The 24,227-nt window shown below is 42.5% G+C and overlaps 1 protein-coding gene and 1 long non-coding RNA gene across 6 annotated transcripts in view; both read left to right on the forward strand.

Annotated features, from left to right (window-relative positions):
- Positions 1-565: 565 nt before the first annotated feature.
- On the forward strand, positions 566-1,050 carry LOC125689868 (uncharacterized). The gene is made up of 2 exons (XR_007375436.1): positions 566-706; positions 803-1,050. It is a non-coding gene; the product is annotated as an uncharacterized LOC125689868 (long non-coding RNA).
- A 193-nt stretch (positions 1,051-1,243) lies between these two features.
- Positions 1,244-24,227, forward strand: part of LTBP1 (latent transforming growth factor beta binding protein 1) — a 181,009-nt gene continuing 158,025 nt past the window's right edge. For 2 of the 5 annotated variants that reach the window (XM_048937546.1, XM_048937548.1), the window contains exons 1-3: positions 1,318-2,041; positions 2,291-2,361; positions 16,849-17,137. In XM_048937546.1, coding sequence (XP_048793503.1) covers positions 1,620-2,041; positions 2,291-2,361; positions 16,849-17,137 — 782 coding nt within the window. In that variant the 5' untranslated portion in view covers positions 1,318-1,619. Of the gene's footprint in view, positions 2,042-2,290; positions 2,362-16,848; positions 17,138-24,227 lie in introns of all 5 variants that reach the window. The other 3 variants (XM_048937549.1, XM_048937545.1, XM_048937550.1) reach the window with 3 other exon arrangements.

The following is a 24,227-nucleotide window of genomic DNA, read 5'->3' on the forward strand; positions in this document are numbered from 1 at the left end:
AGTAATTATCCTTTGGAAGTGTGAGCAGTTCAGCTGATCAGGATGTTAAAGAAAACACCGCAGATCTACACGTTCGCCAAGGGAGGAGGCAGCGGTCTCAGCAGTTAATTTCTGAATTATTTTCAAGGTGGATCTTTTAAACTTTATCTCAGCTTCCTTCCAAACCTCTGGAGTTCAGGCTCTACTGTAGCCCCGTGCGGATTTTTGAGCCTCCGGTGCCATTTTCTCCTTAAACTCAGGGCACTGAGGCGGGAGCCTTTGTTGTCGATGTGGCTCCCTTATGCGGTGGCTACAGAGAGCTCCCATCTCTCATCTATTTAAAACATCTATTTTAGAGCAGTTTTAAATAGATGGGAACTAAGGAGGAAGGGACCGCTGTGCTCTTAACTCTGGCTTTTGCCTGGAATCCTGTCAATGCGAAACCCTCCTGCTCCCCGTGCCGGCTCTGCCAATGGCGTTTAAGAGGAAAATCTCATGTGTTTGGAGGCAGGGTCAGTGTCCTTAAAGCTCTGGAAAGGAGCAGAGGAGGACCTGCGGAAGAAGACCTGGATTCCAAGCTGCTGCATTCACAAGCTGTTTGATTCTCCGAGAGGTTTTTTTGGGGGGGGGGGTTGGGGGGGGAAGAACTCCAAGGCATCAGATTCTGAGTATTTTCAAAGATGGACTCTTCACGGCATTCTGCAAACTTTATTTACAGCGCTACAAGGTAGCATCAGTTAAGATACACTGTCGATAAACGTAGGCGGTTCTGCTTACACGTTAATTCCTGGGGCACGCTCCGGGTTTGTGTTTTGTTCTTTAGGAAACACACAACAACAACGACAACGAACAAAAGAGAACGGCGCCCCTGATGCCGCGAGGCTCTGCCGAGTGGTCTCCAGCCCCCGGCTCCGACCGCGCGGGCAGAGGAGCGCGCCCGACCTCTTGCAAGCCTCGGTGCTTTCCTTGCGCTCCCACCTGCGCAGCGACGGAGCACCTCGGGGCTCCCAGCCTCGGCTCCCCGACACTACTGCCCGACCCCGACGGGCCCTTACCCCGAGGCTACCGCCGCTCGCCGCCCCGCGCACGAACGCACCAGGTGCGCTGCCCTGCGCGCGTCCCTTACGCCATCCGCGTGGCACCCGCACCGGCGGCGCCCCCCGCGCCGCTACCTGGCGCCGGCCCCGCGCCCCCTGACGTCACGGTGGGGCCAACGCGGGGCCGGCACCGGGGCCGCGGCGCCCCTTCCCTCCTCCCGTTCGCCGTCCCCTCCCTCCCCCCGCTCGCTCGCCCGCCGCACGACTCTTAAAGGCGTTTTTCAGCCCGGGCCGGCTCACAGACCGCGCGGAGCCCGGCACCGCTCGCATCTGCTCCGCGTCGCTACCGCCCCCCGCTCCTCCTCCTCCCTGACCGGCCCGCCGCTCGCACCGCCGCCGTTCCCCAGCGATGTGCTCCCGCTCCGCGGGACGCTGAACTCCGCGGGCGGCTCGGGGCGGGAGGGGCCGGCTCGGGGCGCTCTCCTTTCCCGGCCCCGTTGCGGGCTGGGGGCGGCGGGAGGAGGACGGCCCCGCGCCCCGCCGCGCGCGCCTCCCCCCCGGGCGCCGGGGGTCTCGAAGCTGGCGGGGGCTCCGGCCGCAGAGATGGCTCGGATCGGATGGGGCTTCCTCCTGTGCGCCTGGGCGCTGCTCTCCCCGGCGCTCGCCGCCGCCGAGAAGGGCAGGCTGCGAAGGATCACCTACGTGCTGCACCCCAGCCAGGCGGGATCGGCCGGCGGCCGGCAGCAGCGCCCGGCCCTCCTCGCGGGGCAGCAGCAGCGCACCTTTAACGTGCAGCTCAACGCGCGCTACGGCACTGCGGAGCGCACGCGGCGGATGAGCAAAGCGGGAGGCGCGGGAGTGCAGCTCCGCCTGGGCCCCGTCGGGCAGAGCCACTCCAACTCCGCCGCCTCCTCCTTCGCCAAGCCGGCCCGCTTCGGCCCGCGGCCCAAGCCTCCGCCGGGACCTCATGGCAACAGCAGCGGCGCGCCGCCCCGCCAGAAGCACCCGCTGCCGTCGCTACCGGGGTAAGGTGCCCCGCATGCCGTGCCGTGCCGCGCTCCGCTCTCGGCGCCTCGCGCCGTTACCTGCCCGCTCCCCTCGGGCACACGAGGCGTCGAGCGGGCGAGGGGCGGCCCCGCGTTCATCCCCCGGCCGTCCCGGCTCCTCGCGGCTTTCCGCACTTCCCGCCTTTTTGTCTCCCGTCCCGGCCGTGCGGGGGCCGGCGGCCGATGGGGACCCCTCCGGACCGTCGTCCCTCTCTGCTCTTCCCGCAGGGTCAACGTCTGCGGAGGGCAGTGCTGCCATGGCTGGAGCAAAGCCACGGGCTCGCAGAGGTGCATCAAACGTGAGTATTGTGGGTGAACGGGGAGAATCCCTCCTGAGGGAGGCGGGCGGCACGTGGCCGGCACGGAGCTGCGCCGCCGCGAGGTTACGGAGGAGGGAATAGCAGCCCCGGTCGGGAAGCCTCTGCGGGTGTCCGTGAGGTGCGCGGCTGTGGGAGCGCTGCCTCGGCTCCGCAATGCGCGCCTCTGCCCCACGGGGAGCTGCAGGGAACGGTCGTCGGGATGTGAGGGGGATGCGAGGGGGACGCGGGAGTCCCCCGTGCGGGGGGACGTTTGTCCCTGGGTGGGGTTTCTCGCAGTAGGGAGCAGCTGCATCTGTAATGCGCGGAGAGGACAGGTGACTGCGCGCTGCCGGAGCTGCTGCTGACGGTGTCCTTATGGCGGTTCCTAAGGACAGAGCCGCTTCATTCCCTGACCAACTCAGACGTGCATTTAAGGCAGTCATCTAAACGAACGTTTGCAGTGCGTGCTGATGGGGTTAGGTGAGCTGCCTCGGCTCTCTTGCTTGCTGCAAGTGAAAGTAGCGGAATGGTTTCCTGCAGCCTACGTTTCTCACAGCACGGCTTTGGGGCTGAGCACAGAGCCTACAAAATATGTACCTTGGTTCGATGGCAAACCAAAGTGGGGAAAGTGTAACTTCACAAGATGGCAGTTTAGTTTCTGACTTTTCAGAATTTCGGTGCTGCTCTCTCAAGCACTTCAGCCTTCATTGTGTTGGGCAAAAAAATGTTCCTTTCTGTGGCTTGGATTCACTCTTTCTGTCTTCCAGTAACTTTTCTTTGCAGGTAACTTCAGTGCAGTTAACTTTCAAGCTCTGCTAATAAACAAAGTAGTTTTCTGTGCCTTTTCTTGGTTACATTCCATCTTTTCAACCCCCCTATCATCATTCAGCTATTCTTTTTTGTCTTCTTTTTAAACTCATTTCCATTCTTTGGTCCTTCAGTACAGACTAAGCCAGGCCATTTGGGTTGTTACGGGATAGCCCTGAAGAATCTCATTTAAATCTGTGAATTACTTGGTCTATTCACACAGTTATTGGAGGAATGGATTAGCAGAGAGAGTTAAAAGAAAGGGTGACAGGGTTTGGGGGATCTTTCTCATATTGTCTGTAATATTGGGCTCTCCGTTGCACAAAATGTTCTTGCTGCCTGCTCTGATGCCTCCCAGCAGCAGCATCACACTTGGCTTGGATTTTCCTTGTTGTACCTTTCTGGGAAGCTGAGTGAAGCACTGAATGTTTTAAAACTGTATGATTTTGTAACTTAAGAAAACGATGAGATAGCACTAACTTGGTTGAGCTGTGGAAGATGAGTCTCAGAGTTGTAAAGCCAGATACCTCCTTTTCTTGAGCCTCCCAGTGGTTCTTTCAGAAGAACAGAAACCCTATTAGAGAACAACCGTTAACTCCTTTGTTTCCTACAGGGATAAGTGATTTTTGAGGTTGGATAGAGAACTGTCAGTTTTGGGGTGGACTCTTCTAGTTGTACCACAGATGCAGACACACCTGAGCTGAGTCATGCAGAGTCAGTTTGGACCTGTCAGCATTTATTACCTCGGGCTCAGTATCACTTTAATAAGCTATTTGGCCTCTAGGGCCAGCTTATATTCTTTTGCATGGTGCAAAGCCTGAGCTAATAAACCCCAGGCCCATGCTGCCTGTTTCCAGAGCCAACTTCCATTTGTCTGCATCATGCTTCCAGAAGCAGAGTGCTGAGAGCCAGCTCTGATCACAAGAGTTATGAGCTCAGGTGTAACCCCAGGCTGCAGCAAGCACCATGTGTTTCTGCTATGCTGCACCTGTGGCAATAAGCCTGCCTGTAACCTGCAGAAGCAGGGGTGTAAGTGGAGAGGCATAGTCCTGCAGGCTTTGTTAGCCTTCCCCTCCTTCCTGTGGTGGTGGTGGTGATCATGGTCTGTTTGTTACACCTGGGGTTGGGGCTGTTCCTCCCTTGGCTGACTCCTGTCCCTGATCAGCAGCAGCCTGGCCAGGTGCAGTGATAACTGCGATATGTTTTCTTAAGGGAGCAAATTTGAAATGTTCTGTGCAGATCATAGGGCACAATATGGAGGGAGGAGAAGAGTGTACTTCTCAAAGTCCTCTGTAAACTTTAGCTGGAAGCTGAATTGGCAGTTATGTTGGCCATGCTCATGTTGTCTTTCAAGTACTTCAGTCTGTCTTCAGGAGGTGAACTTCTGTGTTCCTGTTTGCTACCTGCAGAAGAGTGGCTCTCATATCCAGTCACAGGCATACAGGCTTTTTTCCACGCTGTGCTTAACATTTCAGTTTTACATTGTCAAGTTTTATCTTAACTTTTTTTCAATCTTGGTGTGTCTTTTCTTGTGAAGAACTGCATAATTCAGATTTGAAATCATAGACTTCAGCCTTAAAAGTATTCAGAGCTGCTTTGTGCTGGGAAAATTACTTCAAACCTTCAAAAATCTTTTGGCAATGTTTGGCACATCCACCTTTGGGTAAAGACAAAGGTGGCAAAGGCTCAACCACAGCAATAAACACCTTGGAAGGTTATAAGCACGTGGAAATGTTTATGACGGATTGTCTTACAGTCATCGTTATCTGAAATTATGATCTGTGCAAGAGCAATTACAAGATACCACCAGAGCTGGAGACATTGTGCTTTGTTAGAACTTGTTGTACTACCACAACATTGTACAAATGTTAATTAGCTTTCTAACATGGCTGTAAGGCAAATGAAGCTCAGAATGTGGGTTTAACATTATTTGTTTCATTTACGGAAACTAAACTGTAGGTTAAATGTGACCTTGGACAAGTTATAACCAATCATTGACTGGAAGATAAAAGCTGGAAATCCTATCTCTCAAATGCTTTCTTATCCTGTTGGAAGCCTTTGTCTCTTACTTAGTTACTTGCTACTAAATTTGTATTAGTTAATATTGCTTCCTACAAATTAGGCTCCTTTGCTTGTTCATAATGATTACAAAGAACTTATTTACATGTTGGGAAGTCAAGAAAGAAATTGCTCATTGTACACAGGATCTGATATCTCCAAAAAATGATTTAATGGGACCACCTTGTTTTAATAGTAAACATCTTCTGAAGTATGTAATGTATTTTGTTGGGAGCATTAATATAGAATGTGTACTCAGTGTAAACTGGATAGTTTAAAAAAAAAAAAAGTAAATAGAATAGGCTGGAGGAATTGTAACTTTTGCTAACATCATGAGGCAAATTAACAAATGATAGTAGGAGGGAGAGCTGATTGTTACAGGAATGCTGAAGTGTGAACTTCCTGCAGAAGTGTAAGAAAGGCTCATAATGCAAATGAGTGAGAAAGTGAACCTAGCAAGGTCATGCTTAAAGTGTATGTAATATGGAGAGAATCTGCTCAGATGCAGAGTTCACCTGCTCTATCCTCATGGCTTAAGAAAGAGAGAAGACTCATCTTTGTTGCCTCAGGGTGCTGTATGTGTGTGTGCATGTTTTCTGTGGATGGGTGCAAAGTGAGGGTTTGGGAGTTGGATCTGGGTGAGATTTTTCTGAACTGGGCTATGAAATTCTTCCTGTCTCAGATGCCCAGACACTTTGGAAAGATCATCAGAAAAGGCAATCCGTTTTCAATTTTGAAAGATTATCATGTTTATTCTCTTTCATTTTGAAAATTTTCCAGACTCCACGTTAAATAAATGCGCTGGATAAGATTTAATTTCTTTTTCAGAAAGCGGTCTTTCTGCTGCAGAAAGACCAGCTTGCTCTGAGGAAGGTCCACTTTGTTCAGTTCCCAAATCTGTGGCCTCCAGTTGTGTATTGCCATTATGGTTTGAGCTGTCCGGTCCCCAAAACCTCAGGCTATGCTTGTGGCTGCTGTTGGGTGAGCTGCAGCTCCTTCAGGACAAGGGCGCTTGATGATGTAACTGGTGCTGTGGACACCTGGCTTTGCCAGGTCTGCCAGGAGCACGCCTGAGGCTGCTTCCAGATCATGCTCCTGAGTTGTCTTGGGGGAGGTGAAGGAAAGGTTGCGTGCTTAGATCTTGTTCTGATCTAGGGCTGGGATCCAGACTTGGAAGCTTAGTAGCATACGTGGATGTAAAATTGTGTGCTACTAAGTGTTTTTGTATTGGTTGCTTAGTATCTCTTCTCTCTCTGCCTTCAGTGGGCTCTGAGAAATGGTGGTATCCAGGAGGATGGTACTTCTGATCACTGGAGTGAGTGCTTCAAATGCTTGCAGCTGTGCTTCTTGAAGGGTTTCTGGTCATAAATGTTTTCCAAGGCTTGTTCTTCATCTGTTTGATGGCTTAGAGCTTTACCAAGCTCTGTTTATTTACACTGTGTATACAAAGCCTGACTATAACGTGCTCTTAACAAATGTTTTTTTTCCCTTCACACTGAAATCATCTCAGTAAAAGTTGTATCAGTCTTCTTCAAACTATGTCTAAATCAAAATGAAATGTTTGCATTTTAAAGAGACGGAACTACCTTGACCTCACTTAACTCACCCTTTTAATCTGGTCCTTGATGTTGCTTTTAAAAACTCTGAAACTGAAAAACTGAAAGCCATTGCTTCTGTGGCTCTGTTTTGCTTCTGCTGTGGGTTGCTACTGTAACACGTAAGTATAACTGTTATATTTTTCATGAAAGAAATAGCCTGGCTTTTATTTAGGGGGTCAGCCCTCAATAACAGTTTCACCTTCCTTGGGAGGTGAGATAAAGGGAGAATCTATATTCTTGTTACCATTGGTTTTGCCTATACAAGCAAGCAGCGTATGCTAATAAGAGCAAATCGTGAAGACCTGAGGCCCATGGTGTGTTTCAGGATTCAGTGTTTTATTTTGCTGTATTCTGGTCTCTTGGAATGAACACCAATATGAGGCAAGTACATTAGCTATGTCCTTGTTCGGGGCTCTACCTGATGCAGGCACATCTGGCAGTGGAGCACCCCCTGCAGTACCCAGTGGCCCCTCACAAAATGCAGCCCGGGGCTGTTTCTGCTGTTCAGCATGGGTACCTCTCCTGTGGCACGTCTCAGATGGTGGCACTCCTATCTGTATGGCTGCTCTTCTTGGCAGTAGAGAAGGGAAGGAGGTGGGGTGCTTTCTTCTGTGCCTCTCACACAATCACAGAACGGCCAGGATTGGAAGGGACCAGTGCAGGTGAGAGCACAGCCAAGCAGCCATGCTGCTGATGTCAGCATGTCTCCTAACCATTGGAAAGGGGGAGGTATAGCAAGGTATGGGGTACTGCACCCCTGGGAGCCTTGGGAGAGCTGAGTGCAGCACCTCTGGAGATCACTTCATTTGTAGCTTCGCTGTGAAGTGCAACTTCTTGGAAACAGATACTTCCTTGATGCAGGTTCAGCCTGCCTGGGAGTGAGGGAGTTAATGAGTGTGGATGGAGAAGGGCACAGACCACCCTCAGCTGAGTCCCTGTTTAATTATTGCAGAGCTGAGCCTTAGAGGATTGTGGGTGGTTCATGTTGCCAGGTGAGTCTAATCAGTAATCAGTACAGACTAAAGCTGGGCTGGGTTTGGGTTTTTCTGCTTTTAGGAGCAACAGTATTTCCCTTGTGTAGCTTAATTTATTCCCAGAAAGTGGATCTTCTCCATTGACTGCAGAAAGAATGCAGAGCTCCAGTGTCTCTCTGCATTTCGTACTGTGCACAGGGGATCAAGGATTTCATGTCTTCACAAGTCAAGATACTCATTTAAATATGGAGCTTCAAATAGTTCTGGTAGGTTATGTTCTCATGTGAAAAGCAGGTAGTCGTCTCTGCATCAGTGCAGAGTTTCAGAGAGCTGCTCACTAATAGAGGGAATTGACTTGTGTCCTGTATCAAGGCTTGCTTTTTTCCTAATTCCAATCAGTTTTTAATCATCTCTAGATGGCAGTTTAGGCCTGGATTTGAGAAGAAGGTTAACTGCATAGTATACTCTTATTAAGGATTGGTTGGGCTTAGAAAAACTTTATTGTTCTTAGCATGTAAATTACTTTTTTTGATTAGTAGTCTTTGGTATTTCTTTTCTGTAATGTTTCAATTGTCCGAATCCTGCATCCAGTTAAAATTTTTCAATTGCTTTATTGAATTTCTACTAGTTTGTTCAGTTTCCTGTGTATTTCTTACTAAGTATTTTGTAACAAAATGAATAAACAACGTAATGAGCAAAGTTAAAAGAATTAAAAGGATTGCAGAATTCATCATTAAGTGCTCCAGCAAGCAAAAACAGCACATAACATGGAATTTCTCTTCCATTCTGTAGTGTTTTATTTCATTTATAGTGGTTGAAAGAAGTATGTGTAGCATGTGAGAATCTTAATTGTTTGTAATATCAGAATATGTGTAATTCTGATCACAAATCATTAAATACTAAAAATCATCTCATAGATTACATAGTGCAAATAATTAAGTTAGACTGCACAAACTCCAGTAAATACATGATTGAAAATGCCAATATCAATTAGCACGTTGTGTTCTTATGCCTGTTAAAGTAATGTCCTTTTGCTGAAGTTCGACTTTTGACATATTTGAGTATAGTTATCATTAATTTCTGATCTATTATAGCATATGAAGATAGGTAGGAAAATAATCAAGTGTGCTATGTGCTCATTGTGCTGGCAGAGCAACTATTTTATTATTATTTTTTTAAACTGTGTGACAAAGGCTGTTGTTGTTGTCTGTGTGTTTCCCCCCTTTCTTGGAGGTTATATTTATTTATGGTAGTTGTCCATGTCAACGTAGGAATGCATCAGATGTTTGAAGTGGACCAGTGAATTCCTTCATGATGCATGATTTCCTTTGAAGTATATTTAGGGAAAGAATTCCCTAAGACCATGTAGTTGTGATAAGAACAAATTTCCTGTGTAGGAAGACACAGATGGTCATAATATTTCTTCCATTAATCATATAGAGATCATGCAGTCTCTTTTGGAGCTAAAGAACCAGCAGAAATGACATGAAGTAACTTTAACTTCCTATGGGATTGTTTTACAACGTTGTTGTCTCAAGCTTGGTGGCTAATTCATCTTTCCCTCCTCAACAACTGTGTAGAGGTATTAGATACACTTCTGGTAAAATTTAGTTGTTGAAAACCATCTGGAGAAAGTTACTCAGATGGAGAACTGGATCCCCAGAAAAGTACTCGATGGTCAGCACTAAATGTTTCTTCAGTTTGGAGACTAGAAATCCAAAACCTATGTTGCTTCCTCATTCCTGACATATGTAGTGCTTACAAAGATGTAAGATGTGGCATCCAGTATATAAAAGTCTAATAGCAAGTAGTGAGCTACTCAGTGGGGCAATTGGGAGAACAGGAAGCCATTGTAAACTTTGCCCTTCTCTGGGATATTGGCACTGTATTCAAATTCCTCTGAGGGAACCGGTGCAGGACGCCTCTTCCCATTCAGAATCCCCATAGCCTCTCAAGAGAAAGGAGGCCTTTCTCCTCTTTTCTTTTGGTACTGGTGGGGGATCATTGCTCTGTCTTTCAACACAGCAGGAGCTGCCTTTGTATCACAGATTTAGTTTAGGATGCTCACTCAACCAAGATATACTTAGATTTGGTTTTTCTGTGTGCTTGAGGAATAGAAATCTTGATTAATGAAAAAGATGACAGTACTTGCTATGCCCTTAATAGTCTGTTCCCATGCTGAACATAGCAGAACTTGGAACCTTGCTCTAAGCACAGGTATATTCATGTTAGTGTTGCTTTTCCCTTTTATGTACACTTGATACATGCATTGTTGCTTGACCATTTTATACTGGAATCTGAAGTATTCACACACTTCTAAGCCTCCTTCCAATGACTGTTTTCTGTTATTGTGCTCTAGCATATATTTTGTCTGACAGGCTTTACACATTCCTGTTAAAGATAACAGTTCACAACATAGGCTTAGGCTGTTATAAAGGATTAGCAATATTTGGCAGTATGGATAGCGAGACATTTGCAGTGGTGGAAGTTGTTGGAAGTCAGCACATTCTCCTGACAACCAAACTGGTGCTTGCTTATATGCAGTTGAAAGGGAAAAGCACCCTCTTATTAAAATCTGTTTTCAAACAGAAAGGTTCTATTGGATGAGCTCATTAGAAATAACACAGCTCGCAACTGTTCATTGTAGTTCATCATATCAAAGCATTAGAGCTTAGGAAATATGGTAAATGTTTGTGGTCATTTAAATACAAACCAACAGCGCCTGTTTGACAGGAGGTTCTTAAAGGTAGAACTGAGGCAAAAAATTTAGTGGTGCATGAATTTTTTTGGCACCATTTAAACTTTCTTGTGAATTTCGCATTTAAAAATACTTCTCTGTAAATTTCAGTTCTCCATATGATCAGGAGATGCAAGGATAGAAGTGAGATGCCATTGTTTGGAGAAGGTGAATGTAAATTAATGTAAAATCAAAGTGGTGAGCTTAATGATCTTAATCTGTCTCAATATCTTGGAAGCAATGGTGACAACACTGGAATATCACCAAGTTTGCACCAGATGTGTCCCATGAGTGCTCACACAGGATCAGAGAGTGATGTGCAAGTTTGTCAGTATTTACTGAACCAAAGCTGAAGGTGACAGTTTCCTGGATTGCTTGCTGGTGACAAGACATGGTGTCACCATTAGGAGCCGGAGTCAAAACAGTGGTCTGTGGAGTGATGACATGTAAATTCCCCACTGATGAGAAAGTTCATGAGACAGCCCTCAGTGAGTGATGTGTGATGTTTTTTGGGACAGGAAAGGAGGTGATCCTTGTGGATATCATGAAACCCAGACAAACCATCAATTCTGACTGCTTTATCACAGTGCTGACTAAGCTGAAGGCTTGAGCTTGCACAGTCAGACCAGAGAAGAAGTCAACCTTTCTCTTGCAGCACCATAATGCCAGGCCCCACGCCAGCTTGAAAACAGTGGAGCACATTGCCTATCTTGATTGGGCTGTCTTACCTCACCCACCTCATAATCGGGGTTTGGCACGTTCTGACTTTCATCTGCTTGGGCTGGTGAATGATGGACTGCATGGGCAACATTTTCCTACAAACTGCGTCATCATAGCAGTTGTGAGCAGTGGGTCATCTTTACTGGTTCAGATTTTTGAGTGCAGCATGCAGGCTCTTGATCGCTGCTGGTGAAAATGCATGGCTAATGGTGGTGACTGTGTTGAAAAAGAGTGATTTGTGGCTGCAACTGTGCTTGATCAGACTATGTTATTGTGCTCCTCATATCTGTTGTAGTTTCCACTGAAATAAATAGGGGGTGCTACTTTGAGAATGACCTATGTACATGTAAATCAGTCCCAGATCTATAACACAGATGTGTTGGAAGGATCTTCTAAGGCCTAAGGGCAGCACTGTTGTTCTGTGACTGCTTCTGTCAAAGAATGGCATAAATACAGCCATACTAGGGCTGGTGAGTGCCCATCTAACCATTCTGCTTACAGAGGTGAGCAGTAGTTCTGTAGGGAAAGATACGTTAAAACAGTCAGCGTGTTGAGATAGTTTTACAGAAAACTGCAGTGTCTTGTGGTTCAGGGACTTTCAAAGCAATGATACCCTGGGTTAATTACTCCCTCTCTGCCACAGGTGTGAGGTTAGTGTTTCAAACTGCCACCAGCTGTTCCTACTTGGTACACTTAAGAGGTGATGTCCTGCTTGCTTTTTCTTCCCTACCTATAAATTTGCAGCCTTTTGCTTATGCTTGCTTGTCCAAGTTTTCTGTACTTAGAAGTTCTAGAATGTTTAGGCATGACATACAAAAAGGTGATTTCCTGCCTTTGATCATCACAGTCCCGCTTGTTATTTTCTGGCAGGCCTGTACTAATTCTGCTGCTTATGGGACAAACTTCCTTTATTTAACTCCTGCAAAAAATAACCCAAAGTAGGTTCATGTTCCTTCACCAAATCACTCCTTTGGAAAGCAGGGGTGGTTTGTTATATTGTATGTACCCAGTCTTCCCACCTGGCCAACTTCCTTGGCAAAAGAAGTTTTAGTTTGGAAAACAGATTGGTGAATTCCTAATGGAAAGCTCTGTTGAGAGCTATTAAATGTGCAAACAGTACTCCTGCTCAGAAATTGTCTAATTTTTTTAAGGCTGTAATGGTACAAAATGTTATCTCTCACCCAGTTTTTATACCCATTCTTAAGCATCCATGTTAATAAGAGGAGAGCAGGCTGAACTAAATAAACCCATCTTTGATCTCACTCTCTAAGGCTAATCTCATTACTTGCATCCTTACTGAGCTTCATTTTGAATTTGCAGTCATGTCACAAAACCCACCACCTTTAACAGAGGTGTATCCACCCGTTATTTTTTTTTTCCATGATCGACTTTTTCCACACACCAGTTTTTTCAAGCTTAGCTCTATGGAAAATGAGGGTGTTTCAAGTTAAATGTGCCATTATTGTTGTCTTAAAACAAAGTAATTAGGTCATACATTTGGCACATGGCAGCTGTTTTGACCATTTTTAAAAATAAACTTCTGCATTGTATCAATTAAAAGCTCATTTAATTCTTTCCTAAAACTGTGATCTTGTATCCCACTTTGTGATCTGTTACACAACATTAATGAACTTCAGCCGAAGGGTGGATTGTTGTGAAGATCTCGTGGGTCAGTTTTTTAAGCCTGCTGTCACTGGTCACATTTCAGACTGCATCTCTTAACATTTGCTGGGACTGCTGATGCTCGTTTTGTTGGTGGAGTAATGCAGTTTGTCCTGTGGAGCTTTGTATGCTTTATACATAAATTTGAGAAACCTTCTGGTTTTATGTCACTGTAAGTGAAGTGAGAATCTTCCAGTCGGGCTAAAAAAGAAATAGTAATTTCAAAACCGTTTGTGTTTTCGTCTGCATAGTTCAAAACTCACTGCAACCTTATTAGGTTCACTTTGATGAGTGGAAGCTGAAGACTTTTTAGGTTTTTGAAGCATAGGTTGGTTCCTAACAATAACAAAAAGAGCGGCTGTTTTCTCAGTGCTCTTTTCTGTGCATGCATAAATTATTATTTTACTTTAAATTAGGAAATGCACAACTGTGATTGATGTCCTAGGAGAGAAGGTATTTCCTCCTACCTTTTTGGGATGGTCTTATGAGCTTAATTCTGTGTTTGATTTCTATTCTTGAAATAAGCTGTTGAGAAGCCTCTAGGTCAATAAAGATGGAAGTCCATAAATCTCAGTAAATATACTTAATATATGAATGCTTTTTCATGTTGTAAAAATGAGACTTCTAAATCTTTTGCGGAAGATTGTTATTTCTTTCTAAAACACTCCAGATTGTGCCAAAATTATTTCACTGTGATCTTTATGCTGTTATTACAGGATGACAAAGGTGTCTGAGTCACTACTCTGCTCTTGGAGTCTCTTCAAAGCCTTTTATCATAGTGATGTTAGTGAGGAATAATGCACAGAATTGTCAAATCGTCAAGGTCGGAAAAGACCTCCAAGGTCATCCAGTCCAACCATCTGCCTACCACCAATATTTTCCTGCTACATCCTGTCCCTCGGTACAACATATAAATGTTTCTTAAACACCTCCAGGGATGGTGACTGCACCACCTCCCTGGGCAGCCTGTGCCACTGCCTCCCCACTCCTTTGAAGAAGCATCTTTTCCTAACATCCAACTTGAACCTCCTCTGGCACAACTTGAGGCTATTCCCTGTAGTTCTATCACTGGTTATGTGGGCAGTGTTCTTAATGAACACATCTGAGTCACCTGCACCTCCTAGGTTTGTATTACTTGGTTATTTCTGTTTGAAACTATTGTGTTGTCACTGTCTGGTAGTGTGATTCTATCTAGACAGGAAGACGAAGTCACATATAGAAACTGTCAGATTATTTTTCAACAACTCAAAATGCAATGCAGATTGTTGTTTGGTTTGTTTTCTGTATTAGCAGCCTGTATTCAATGATTTGCATGCAGTAGAGAGGAGAGTTGCTGAGGCAGCTGTTCTTCTATTTCATCAAGTAGGAGATGCTGTGTTCCTTGCTTCCTTTCCAGCTGGACCTCAGTAGTAGCACTGAGACCAGTTACCCAGCAGTAATAAGATTCTGTGTGGTTTGTCCTTGCAATGATGAGATTTATTTATTTATTTATTTATTTTTTAGAGCAATACTGGAATGAGAGTTCCTATTTAGTCATGAAGGAGGTGTCTTGGAGTGGCCTGGTTTGCCTGTAGTTGTATGTAACTAAAAATACAGGTGTCCTATTTACAGAACCATGTTAAAAAGAACTTTGAAAAGGTCCTTTTGAATGTGTGCTTTGTAATTTCCATGTTTAAAAATCTTCCAGAGGGGTCTTGTGATCTTTGATCTTTAGTTCTTCCAAAAATCAAGTCAAGGAGGATTAGAATAAGGGAAATCCAATGAGTGTTGTAGGCTTAGGCTTTGTTCAGCTGATACATGGTTCCAAATTATGGTAATGTTGCAGTCAGTCTAGCCTGTAACTTCTTCAGATTTCTGGTGCATCGTGGTGCTTAGGGCAGTTAGATACCTGCTTTTTCTGCTTTTTTGCAGTATTCTTCAGTGGTTGGTATTCAATGGTAGCTCATAACAAATTCAGGTTTTTCCCCATTCCTTCACAATTTAGAGTCCCAGAATCTATTTTTCAAACATATGATCCACTGCAGTTGTGTGAATTTCTTGTGTGCCTAGCAAAATCTGGGTCTTAAAGGCAAGACTCAAGGAAGAGTTGGCTTATAAATAACAACATATGTTTGTTGTAAATCCCTTCTCAAGTTCTCAGTGAAAATTTTCTTCAGTCTTTTGGCAGTCAAAGACACAATCCATGCTTTTTAAAGGAACCAGAAATACAAATAAGCGAATGACTACTTTTTTTTTTTTTTTTTTTTTTGTGGCTGGGGATGCAGAAGGTGCAATTAAGCTAGTTCAGTCAAACAGCACTCAAGAGGAGATAGGCTGCTGAACAACAGATGGAAGGGGAAGTTATCTGAGAGAAGAACTCCATATAAAGCACAAGATCTGTGGAAATCTAGTGCCATGTGTACAGATGATACATGTGATATGTTTCTATCAAATGATATCAGCTGACAAATAAGTCCCACTGAATTAACACACTTCCATCCTAGCAATGTTTTTCATATGTGAACTTGTATGTGTACTTTGTATATATAGTGTATGTGTTGAAACTTGATTGAAGTGCAGAGTTCTCCAATTTATTTGGAGCGGTGCTTTCTTTTCTCCAAATTGTTATGAAATTGGATATACTGAAATATGGTATAGTACCATGTGTTGTATTTTATGATACAGATAAGCCTGTAAGACTTGTAGATTTGGTGATCTGGCATATTGTTTTATCTGAGCTAAAAAAAAAAAAGTCTTCTGCTACCAATATTAGAAGTATGCTCAGCAGTATATTTTCTCGTAAGTGCTTCACTGAATAGCATCTCTAGGGGGACAAATGGGGAAAAAAAATATATATTTTTTGATAAATGTTTTAGTTCAAATTGTGTTTTACTATTAAAATGTATCCACTGAATAAGAAAACGTCTTTTTTCCATCTTTGTTATTTAAAATTTTTTTTAAAATGGAATAACATTTTAAGATTAACCACCTAAAATCCTGAATTTAGGCAATTTATGTATATATATGATCAGTAGCTGCTTTTATTGCTTTTTTCATTTCATCTGTGAGATTTGCATCTTCTCTATTTCTTGCTCATTCAAAATGGAACTGAACTAATTGTGTTTTAACAAGGTCTAATGTTGAGACTAAGTTAATTATTCAAATTCCCTCTATAGTCAGTGGATAGTGATACAAACAGTGTAATTAATTCTGTCTGAGGGCACGTATCTGAAAGTGAATTGTCTTTTGAGGAGACTTATCCATCCACACAGATGGAAAAAGGAACATAGAGCAATGTGTAGTTCAAGGCAATCTTAAACACCTGTCTGTTTCTTCAAAGAACACCATCCCTGGTTGTAATTATGTCATTGTAGGAACAGTTTGTGCATCTCTCATCTTTAAATGTTACTGCAGTGGTGATTTCTTTGCTTTGGAATGGTTGAGGCAGTGGAAGGGTTGAATTGCATCATGCCTTTTTATATCATTTGGTCACCTGTAATTTGGCTGTAGTGATCTTCAGATCACTTTAAATAGTAACAGAATGTATCCAAGCTTGGATCAACAGTATAGTTTTATAATCTGCATTCTTTTCCATCAGCATGCAATTTGGTTGTTACTGTATGGACAAGCAGGATGCAGGGAAGGGGTACAGAACACTGCTAGTAGGCAGGTTTATAATAGTGCTATATAGATTTTAACTTGTGTATTTCCTATTTTTTACATCTGTGTCATTTTGCTTTTTCTAGCTGTTCAAATGTCACACGTGTGTTATGTAGGAGGACAATAAACGCTCTACCAACTTATATGCTTGTGTGGAGCTTAGCAATGTTACAGTCTCATACTCGATTAACATTTTTATATATATATATATATTTTTTTTTAACTGTGGGGTGGGTTTGCATGTTCTGCTGTTCTTTGTTTCACAGGTGCATTTTAAAATGTCTTTCTATAGCTAACTGTGCACCACCGTGCCAAAACGGAGGGATGTGTCTGCGGCCTCAGCTCTGTGTGTGTAAGCCAGGAACAAAAGGCAATTCCTGTGAGGATACAGTCATGCAAGACACGTCTTCCACTGGAGCCCGGAGCCCCGTTGTTCCCCCGTGGCCCATCCCCCAGCAGGCTGCCCAGCAGGCCTTCTCGCAGAAGGTGCAAGTCCCACCGAAGGCTGGCCCTATGCCTCAGATGGCATTCACCATCAAGCAGAAGCCTCCTGTTGGATTACCTCAGCAAATGCAACCACAGTAAGTGTTTTGTTTGTTTTTAAATTTATTTTCTCTTTCAATGAGGTCCAGTATGTTAGAATTATAAAATCATGTTCCTTGCAAACTGGAAACATGACTATCATAGAAAAATTTTCTTTCTCTGCTTCCAGACTTTATATTACTTTGATTAGCTGAAATACTTTAAATGAGTCTGAAATTTCTCTGCCTATAATGTTGCTTTTTTTGAATGTGTATGGAGCTTGCTTCACGGCTGCATGTGATATGTGAGGAGACGATTGCACAGGAGCCTGGTGATCGAATTGAATGTTGACAGTTTTAGGTATCTGCAGCAGCTACTATTCCTTCAGCTTCAGGTGAAATCAGAGGCAAAAAGTGTATCCCTCCTGCAACAGATGTTATTTTTGAATAGCTGTAAGTAGGATTCAGTTATTTTTCTTCTAGCCACGGGAGAAAGATTATTAGGACTGGGGATTAAACTGTGCTTTCCCAAGTCCAGAATTATAAAAAAGGTAATCTTAAAAAGCCCACAGTCAGAATGGAATCGTATGGTTATTGTAGACTGCACCAAAGAAGTTGCATGCTCCTAATAACAGAGTACACCTCTCCAAGCTGCTTCTGAGAATAGAGATCACCAGACACTGCCAATGATATCTAGTGCTTTCAGGTTGCCTCTTTGTTGGATTCCTACCTCCTAAACTTATTCAGTTCCTCTTGTGGATGTTCTAGCTTGTGTTATTGTGGAGTCATAAGCAAAACCAGCTTCATATATGTCATATAATAGGAAGAAGGAACTTAACCTCAGTTCCGCTGGGGTTCTTAACCTCTTTCCAGCATGTAATTTGAGAAATTTAGAAGGTGGAGTGGGCTTTAAGAACAAATGGATTTGAAGTCATAAGACAGAAATTTTCACCCCATTTTTATATTTTTTTTAAGTGCTCTGAGCCCAGTTTAGGTCTATCAGAGAAATAACATTATTGGAATCACTAATATGAAGGGGATATTACCACTAAAATCATCACACTTTTCACTGCTCCCTTTTCACAGACCCATACAGACCCAGCAGAACTACTAATCCTCAGCACCTGGCTTCTTTGCCTAGCTCCACAAAGCTCTCTCTAGCAAATCATTTCAAAGAAGCCAGGCAATTCCTTTCTTATCAGAACTTACTCCTGTGTGCCTTCCTCCCTCTTCTTCCCTCTGCATAGTATTCTCAAGCATCTCTTTCTTCTGTTGCAAGACAGGCAAGTTGTCCAAATTTGGTAGTAAAATGTACTTCAATTAAAAGAAAAATGTTGTTTCCTCTTGCCTGAAAAAAATTCTGTCCTTTTCCACACCCTCTGAAATGATGCTTAGGAGAAGCTCATGGATATTTCCAGTGAAGATTTATCTGCCGTTATTGCTGGAAATTCTGAGTTCAGGGATAAATATGAAGAAAGGAGATAGCAAACGCGTATTTGTCTTTGCTTGTGTAGAGCACCAAGCTATGACTCGGTTTTTCTAGAGAGCACTTGCCTTTGCATGCTGCAAAATGTCATGCTTCACCAAAATCTCTGTTCCTGATTGCATAGAACAATGTTCCAGATGCAAACGAACTGACTTTGGACTCAAGAAAACTCAAGAAATTATCTGTTATCCGACAACTTCTGTACACTTCCACAAGCAGTGCTAGCCTATGTGGACTTTGTTAATACGACCTTCTTAACCTAAGGATTTTCTCCTAGGTTTAGAGAGACTTTTTTTAAGGTAAATGGGACTGTTAGTTTTTGAAATGACACAAGGATGAGTCATTTTCATGCAGTTTAGTAGTGGAGTGGGAAAAATAACTCTGAAGACTCTGTTTTTCTGAGAAATCCAGCTTATAACCCTATCAGGAGACAGGGAGGAAGTAAGCTGTTTGACAAACCACTCACATGAGACAAAAAGGTGCATGTCTAGATGTAACTGTTGAAATCAGTGCTATCTTATCAGTAGATCTTGTGTAGGCTAATAGGACAATTTACAGGGCTGAAAGAGGACTGAGGTCAGATCTCTACCATTAGGGCAGAGCAAATGATCTAATTTGTACTTCAGTTTCTCCTTTGAATATCTTGTGGTTTTTGTCTTTTCTGTATGCTACTCAAATCTTTTTGAATAGCTTTTTCCTGTTCCTACTCTTTAAAACCTATGAAAGGCTATGGCAGGACTAGGGCTATTGGCTGTGGATGCTGTTGATATGATAATCCAAACACTGCTTGCTATGCTAAGTTGTCAAGGACTGTTGAGAGCCAGAGCAGAACTCAACCTGAAACACCAAAATAAGCTCCTACAGTAGACTAGTCTCTACAGCACTTCTGTTTTGCCGTTCCCTATCAATTTTTGTTTTTCAATGCAATTTTTCTAGCAATTCATCAAGATATGTTTTAATGAGTTTTCATGGGATTACAGTAGCAATGATAGGGAAATAGGAAGTTCACTTTTCTTCTTAGAGATCTTTTTTTGAAGAACAGGGTGCTGAACAGAAGGAAACCTGGAGAGAGATTAATTTCCTGGAATATCTTGGATTTAGAACACACAGGCACTGCCATAGCCCTGGGCTGGGGATGGATGTTATCAGGTACAGGGTCTCATCTTTGAAGAATGTTAGCAGAAGACGTGGATGGCTGTAATTGAAAACAAATGATGTCTTGGAAACAAAAATCTGCTTTTTATTGAAACCTGTTGGTAACTCTGATCTCAATAACAGATGTGCTTTGTGGTCCTGAATTGCTGTGATAGCTCTCGAGTAACTCTGAGCGTCCCCTTCGATTCTCATTCTCTCACATGTTGGCAGCAGCGTAGCCCCAACAGTTTGATTTTCAGCATTTACCAGCTGTGGGAGCAAAAAATCATGGATGGGAAGGGAGGGGGAGAGGAGCTTTTTTTTTTTTTTTTTTTTTTTTTTTTCCTTTAAGCTTTCCATTATGGTTTTCAAAATACTCACTAGCATCAAGCTCAGTAATATACTGAAGTGTTTCAGTGTTCCTTCAGCCAATAGCAGCCTCTTCAAAGAGACAGTTGTTAATGGGATTGTGAAGTGATAATGAAAGTTTGGAAGTTGGAAAGCTGGCTCTTGCACTGGGCAAAGGTCAACAAAGGAGAGGTAGATGTGTGCAGACTTTAGGTGACAGAATTGGGATTATCGGTGTGTCTGATGCATCTAGAAACACTCTATGAAAGGTTCCCTCCAAATCTGTAATCTTGGAATACTGGAATTAGTTTCATGCTATTGCAGACAAGCCATTTGATCATTTTAGTGAATCTAATTGACCTGTGTATTAAAGTTGTTTTTTCTCCTCTCTGCTCAAGAAATTAATGTATTTTCCAATAGTTACTCAGTTCTTAATAGCTGGATAAAGACAAGTGTGAGGTCAGCATGAACTTAAATTAATAAGCAAACCTGAGAGAAGAGTTGGGCATACTGTTGTAACCTTACTGAAATTATCAATGGAGGGCACTTGTAACTGAAAAATGAATGTATTCTTTTTATAGTCTCTTCATAAGTTATGGTTTTGTGTAGATAAATCTAGATGCTGTTGACTTTGCATTGTACTAACTCTCTTGGCTGGGGCTTACTACAAAATGTAAGAGCAGCTCTTCTACCTATTCCATTTCCTGTCCTGTGTATTAGAGTTGTTTTTGTATCTTTGTCTATATGTAATTTTTTTTTTTAAACAGCAAGGTTTTAACATTGGTTTACAAGATTGGTGACCAGGTGAAGATTTAAAGAAAACACTTCTCCAGTCTTTTTTTTTTTTTAAGGTTAACAGCTGGTGAGAGTAATTAATTCTAGAGGACATCACTGTTAGGACTGTTCTTTGTACTAAAGATATTAAAGCAGTACAGACTAAGTGAAACTTTCTATAGGGAAGAGCCAGAGCACTTAAACTTGACGGCAGGATATGCTTGTAAGTATTTTATTGAATTTTATTGTTTTGACAAGAGATTGAACTACTGTCTGAAAAGACCCTGGCTTTTTACGAAGAAACGTTTTTAGTTTTTAAGGGATGGCATGGGACTTTGGAGTAGTGTTCAGTTTAGAAGTACAGACGTATTCAGGTTGGAAGTGATCTCTGGAGGCAGTCTGGTCCAACCTTATGCTTAAAGCAGGTTTGCATTGTTGAGCTTTGAGTAGTTCGGGGGGCTTCAAGGCTGGAGATTTTATAGTATCTCTGGGCTCCAACTGCAGTGTTTGGCCTTCCTCAGGGTTAAAATAAATAAAAATGCCATGACTGAAAAAATCTCTATCTAGTTGTAATTTTTATTGTTGCACATCGTGACTGCTACGCTTTGTGGTTTTGAGTCCATCTCTAAAGTCTGGCTCTGTCTTCCCTATGAGTTCTCAAGAGTTGTAAATAGTAACATCTTCCCCTTGAGCTGCGCAAATGCAGTTCTCTCTTCTCATGCAATCTATGCTCCAGTTCTTGGCGGTTCTGGTGGACTCATTCCACTGTGTCAGTATCCTTCTTGATTTGGAAAGCCCCAAACTGGATGTAATGCTTGTGATGCAGTCTTGCAAGTGCCAAATAGAGGTGAATAATATTCCTTTGACCTGCTGGCTGTGCTGTTGCTAATGCAGTCCAATACGTATGATTGGTGTTCTTTGCTGTGGGGGCATGCTGCTGACGTGTGTTCAGCTTGTCCACCAAGGCCCTGAATCCTTTTCTCCAAGGCTGCTTTCCAGCAGTTTCACCTCCAAATCTGTACTTTTGCCTAGGGTTGTTACATCTCAGGACTTTGTGTGCCTTTGAACTTGTGAGCCTGTCAAAATCCCTCAGCCCTCTGGTTCAACAGCTATTTCCTTAGATTGAAATTGTGTGCATAGTTGCTGAGACTGTGTTTTTCCTCTTGTATGGGTCATTAATAAAGATGTTCAACAATACTGGTCCCAGTATTGATATCTAAGGAAAATAGCTAGTTACTCACTTCACCTCCTGCCTATTGGGTTTTATATGATTGATTAGTGTCTTTTCAGTCAGGAAGTATTGGCAGCTTTTTCTCCTACTTTATAATCCATTTTACCCATATTTAACCAGTTTTTCCACAGGGAAACAACAGGAGACTGTCAAAGGTCTTATTAAAGTCTGGCTTATAAAAATTATTCACACTTTCAGGCGTAGAAGTCAGACAAAACCAAAGCAAACAAAAAAACAAAACAACTTTAAGCTAAAACTAGAATGTCCTGTTTTGGCTGCTTATATTCTAAAAGCTGTAGTTCAGTTTTATTTACTCTCTGTAATATTGTGCCCTTTCAAAGCCAAGAACTCATGTTACCCTTGCCTTCTTTCTTCAGGAGAAGATGCCATGTCTTATGGAAAGGATTGAACTCTAATTCTAGTGATGATGTGATCTCTTTGAAAATCAGGTTTTTTTTCTTCTGGGCAAGATAATTCTGTATTGGTGTTCTTAAAGCTGCTTTTCCTCAGTGCAAATCAGGTTTTAATATGTTCACTTAAGAATGTATGTCTGACTGTACAGAAGGTCCTGAACAAATCTGTGGTTAAGTGCCATGACTTTATGTTTTGAAGTACAGCCAGAGAAAATTACCTTAGTCTTCAGAGCCTTTGTCATGGTTTCTGTACTCCTATAGCCCAGTGCTCTGACTATCTGATTTAGTATAAGAAAAGAATACCTAAATCTGTGAGCTCAGATCAGCGCATATGCTTTGCAACACTGGTGAAGTGCTATTTCTCAGATGTTAAAACTAAAATCCATTGATCAGCCAAGAGGTTTGTCTATCAGTTCTTGAGCCTACTATTTGTGTCACAGAGAAATGCAAGACTTGTGCTCTGTTTTCAGTGTTAAGCTGATGGCTGCATCCCTTTAGTACTTTCTAAAATGTAATGACCTCACTGTTTACTTGTTAGGGTTTCATTAACACTAGGTGGCTCCATGGAGGATCAGGAAAATTCTGTCACGAACTATCTGGCATGACTTCTAAGGTATCTTTGCACAGTGCTTTGTGTGAGAGAACTGCTCCAAAGAAGTTTCTTTTGAGTGGTACTTTAATATGTTCTCACTAATGTACATTATCAACTGCAAAACACAAATGGTGTAGGCACGTTCCATCTACATAGAAATAATTGCTACTGCTTTTCAGAGAAGTGAGTTACTTCTAAAACTAAACCAGTGCTTTCAGTTCAGTTGAGAAGAGGAATGTAAGCCACTTTTCCAAACAATAGCATTTCTCAGTTTTTCTTCTAGTTCAAAAACCATGATACCGGTCATAAGGATGCGTAGCAAATGGATTTAATGAGTAGTATTCAGTGTTAATTTATTGTTGTGAACTGGTTGGTATGTGATCTTCTAGTGTAGCTGTTCCACTTAAATTTTGCTTTTTTTTTTTTTTTCCATTTGTCAAGCAAATATTTCAGGAGATGTTGGCAAACAATTTGTCATTTAATATTTAATGGTCACTAAAATTATTAGAAGTTTTTTTTTTTATATATTCATGTAGCTTGTTGGGAGGTTGAAGATGCATGAGTTTTTATGGGTAGGTGGCAGCATGTTTTCTGTTCTAGTAAGAGTCATTTACTTGATTGAAATGCTTACTTGTTTACAAGTTGAGTTGTCATAAATCTTTTGAAATGTACTAGAAAGTCTTCAAGTATTCAGATTAGTTGCTTTAAAAGAATTGCTCTATTAACAACTGTTTGTGATATCCAAACAACTATTCACCAATTTTTGTACTTGACTGATACATTTTACTCACTAAAAGGAGTGAAAAGTTTGTTCCTTAAAATGCTGTGCAAGAATAGTGATAGAAGACATGGATGAACTAAAAACAGTATTTGAAGTAGTTTTTTGTGGAGCACATGTGATTGATTAAGCTAATGGGAATCCTTTTCATGTCACTTTTATTGTCCCTATATGCAGCTGTGGGACAAGTTCTCAGGAGGGTGATTCACAAAACCAATGTCCATTGTTAGAATACATCTGTAATTTCCAAAGGGGGAAAAAAAAAATAAGGGTAAGGTTTCTTTCTGAACTGTAGAAATAATATTTGACAGTATTCTGTCTTTAGGAAAATGTGGGGGTTTTTGTGGATTTTTTTGTGTATGTGTTGAAGTAATCAATGAGTCGGTGGTATTTT

This window comes from Lagopus muta, chromosome 2 (genome assembly GCF_023343835.1).
Source record: "Lagopus muta isolate bLagMut1 chromosome 2, bLagMut1 primary, whole genome shotgun sequence".
In the NCBI taxonomy this organism is placed as follows: domain Eukaryota; kingdom Metazoa; phylum Chordata; class Aves; order Galliformes; family Phasianidae; genus Lagopus; species Lagopus muta.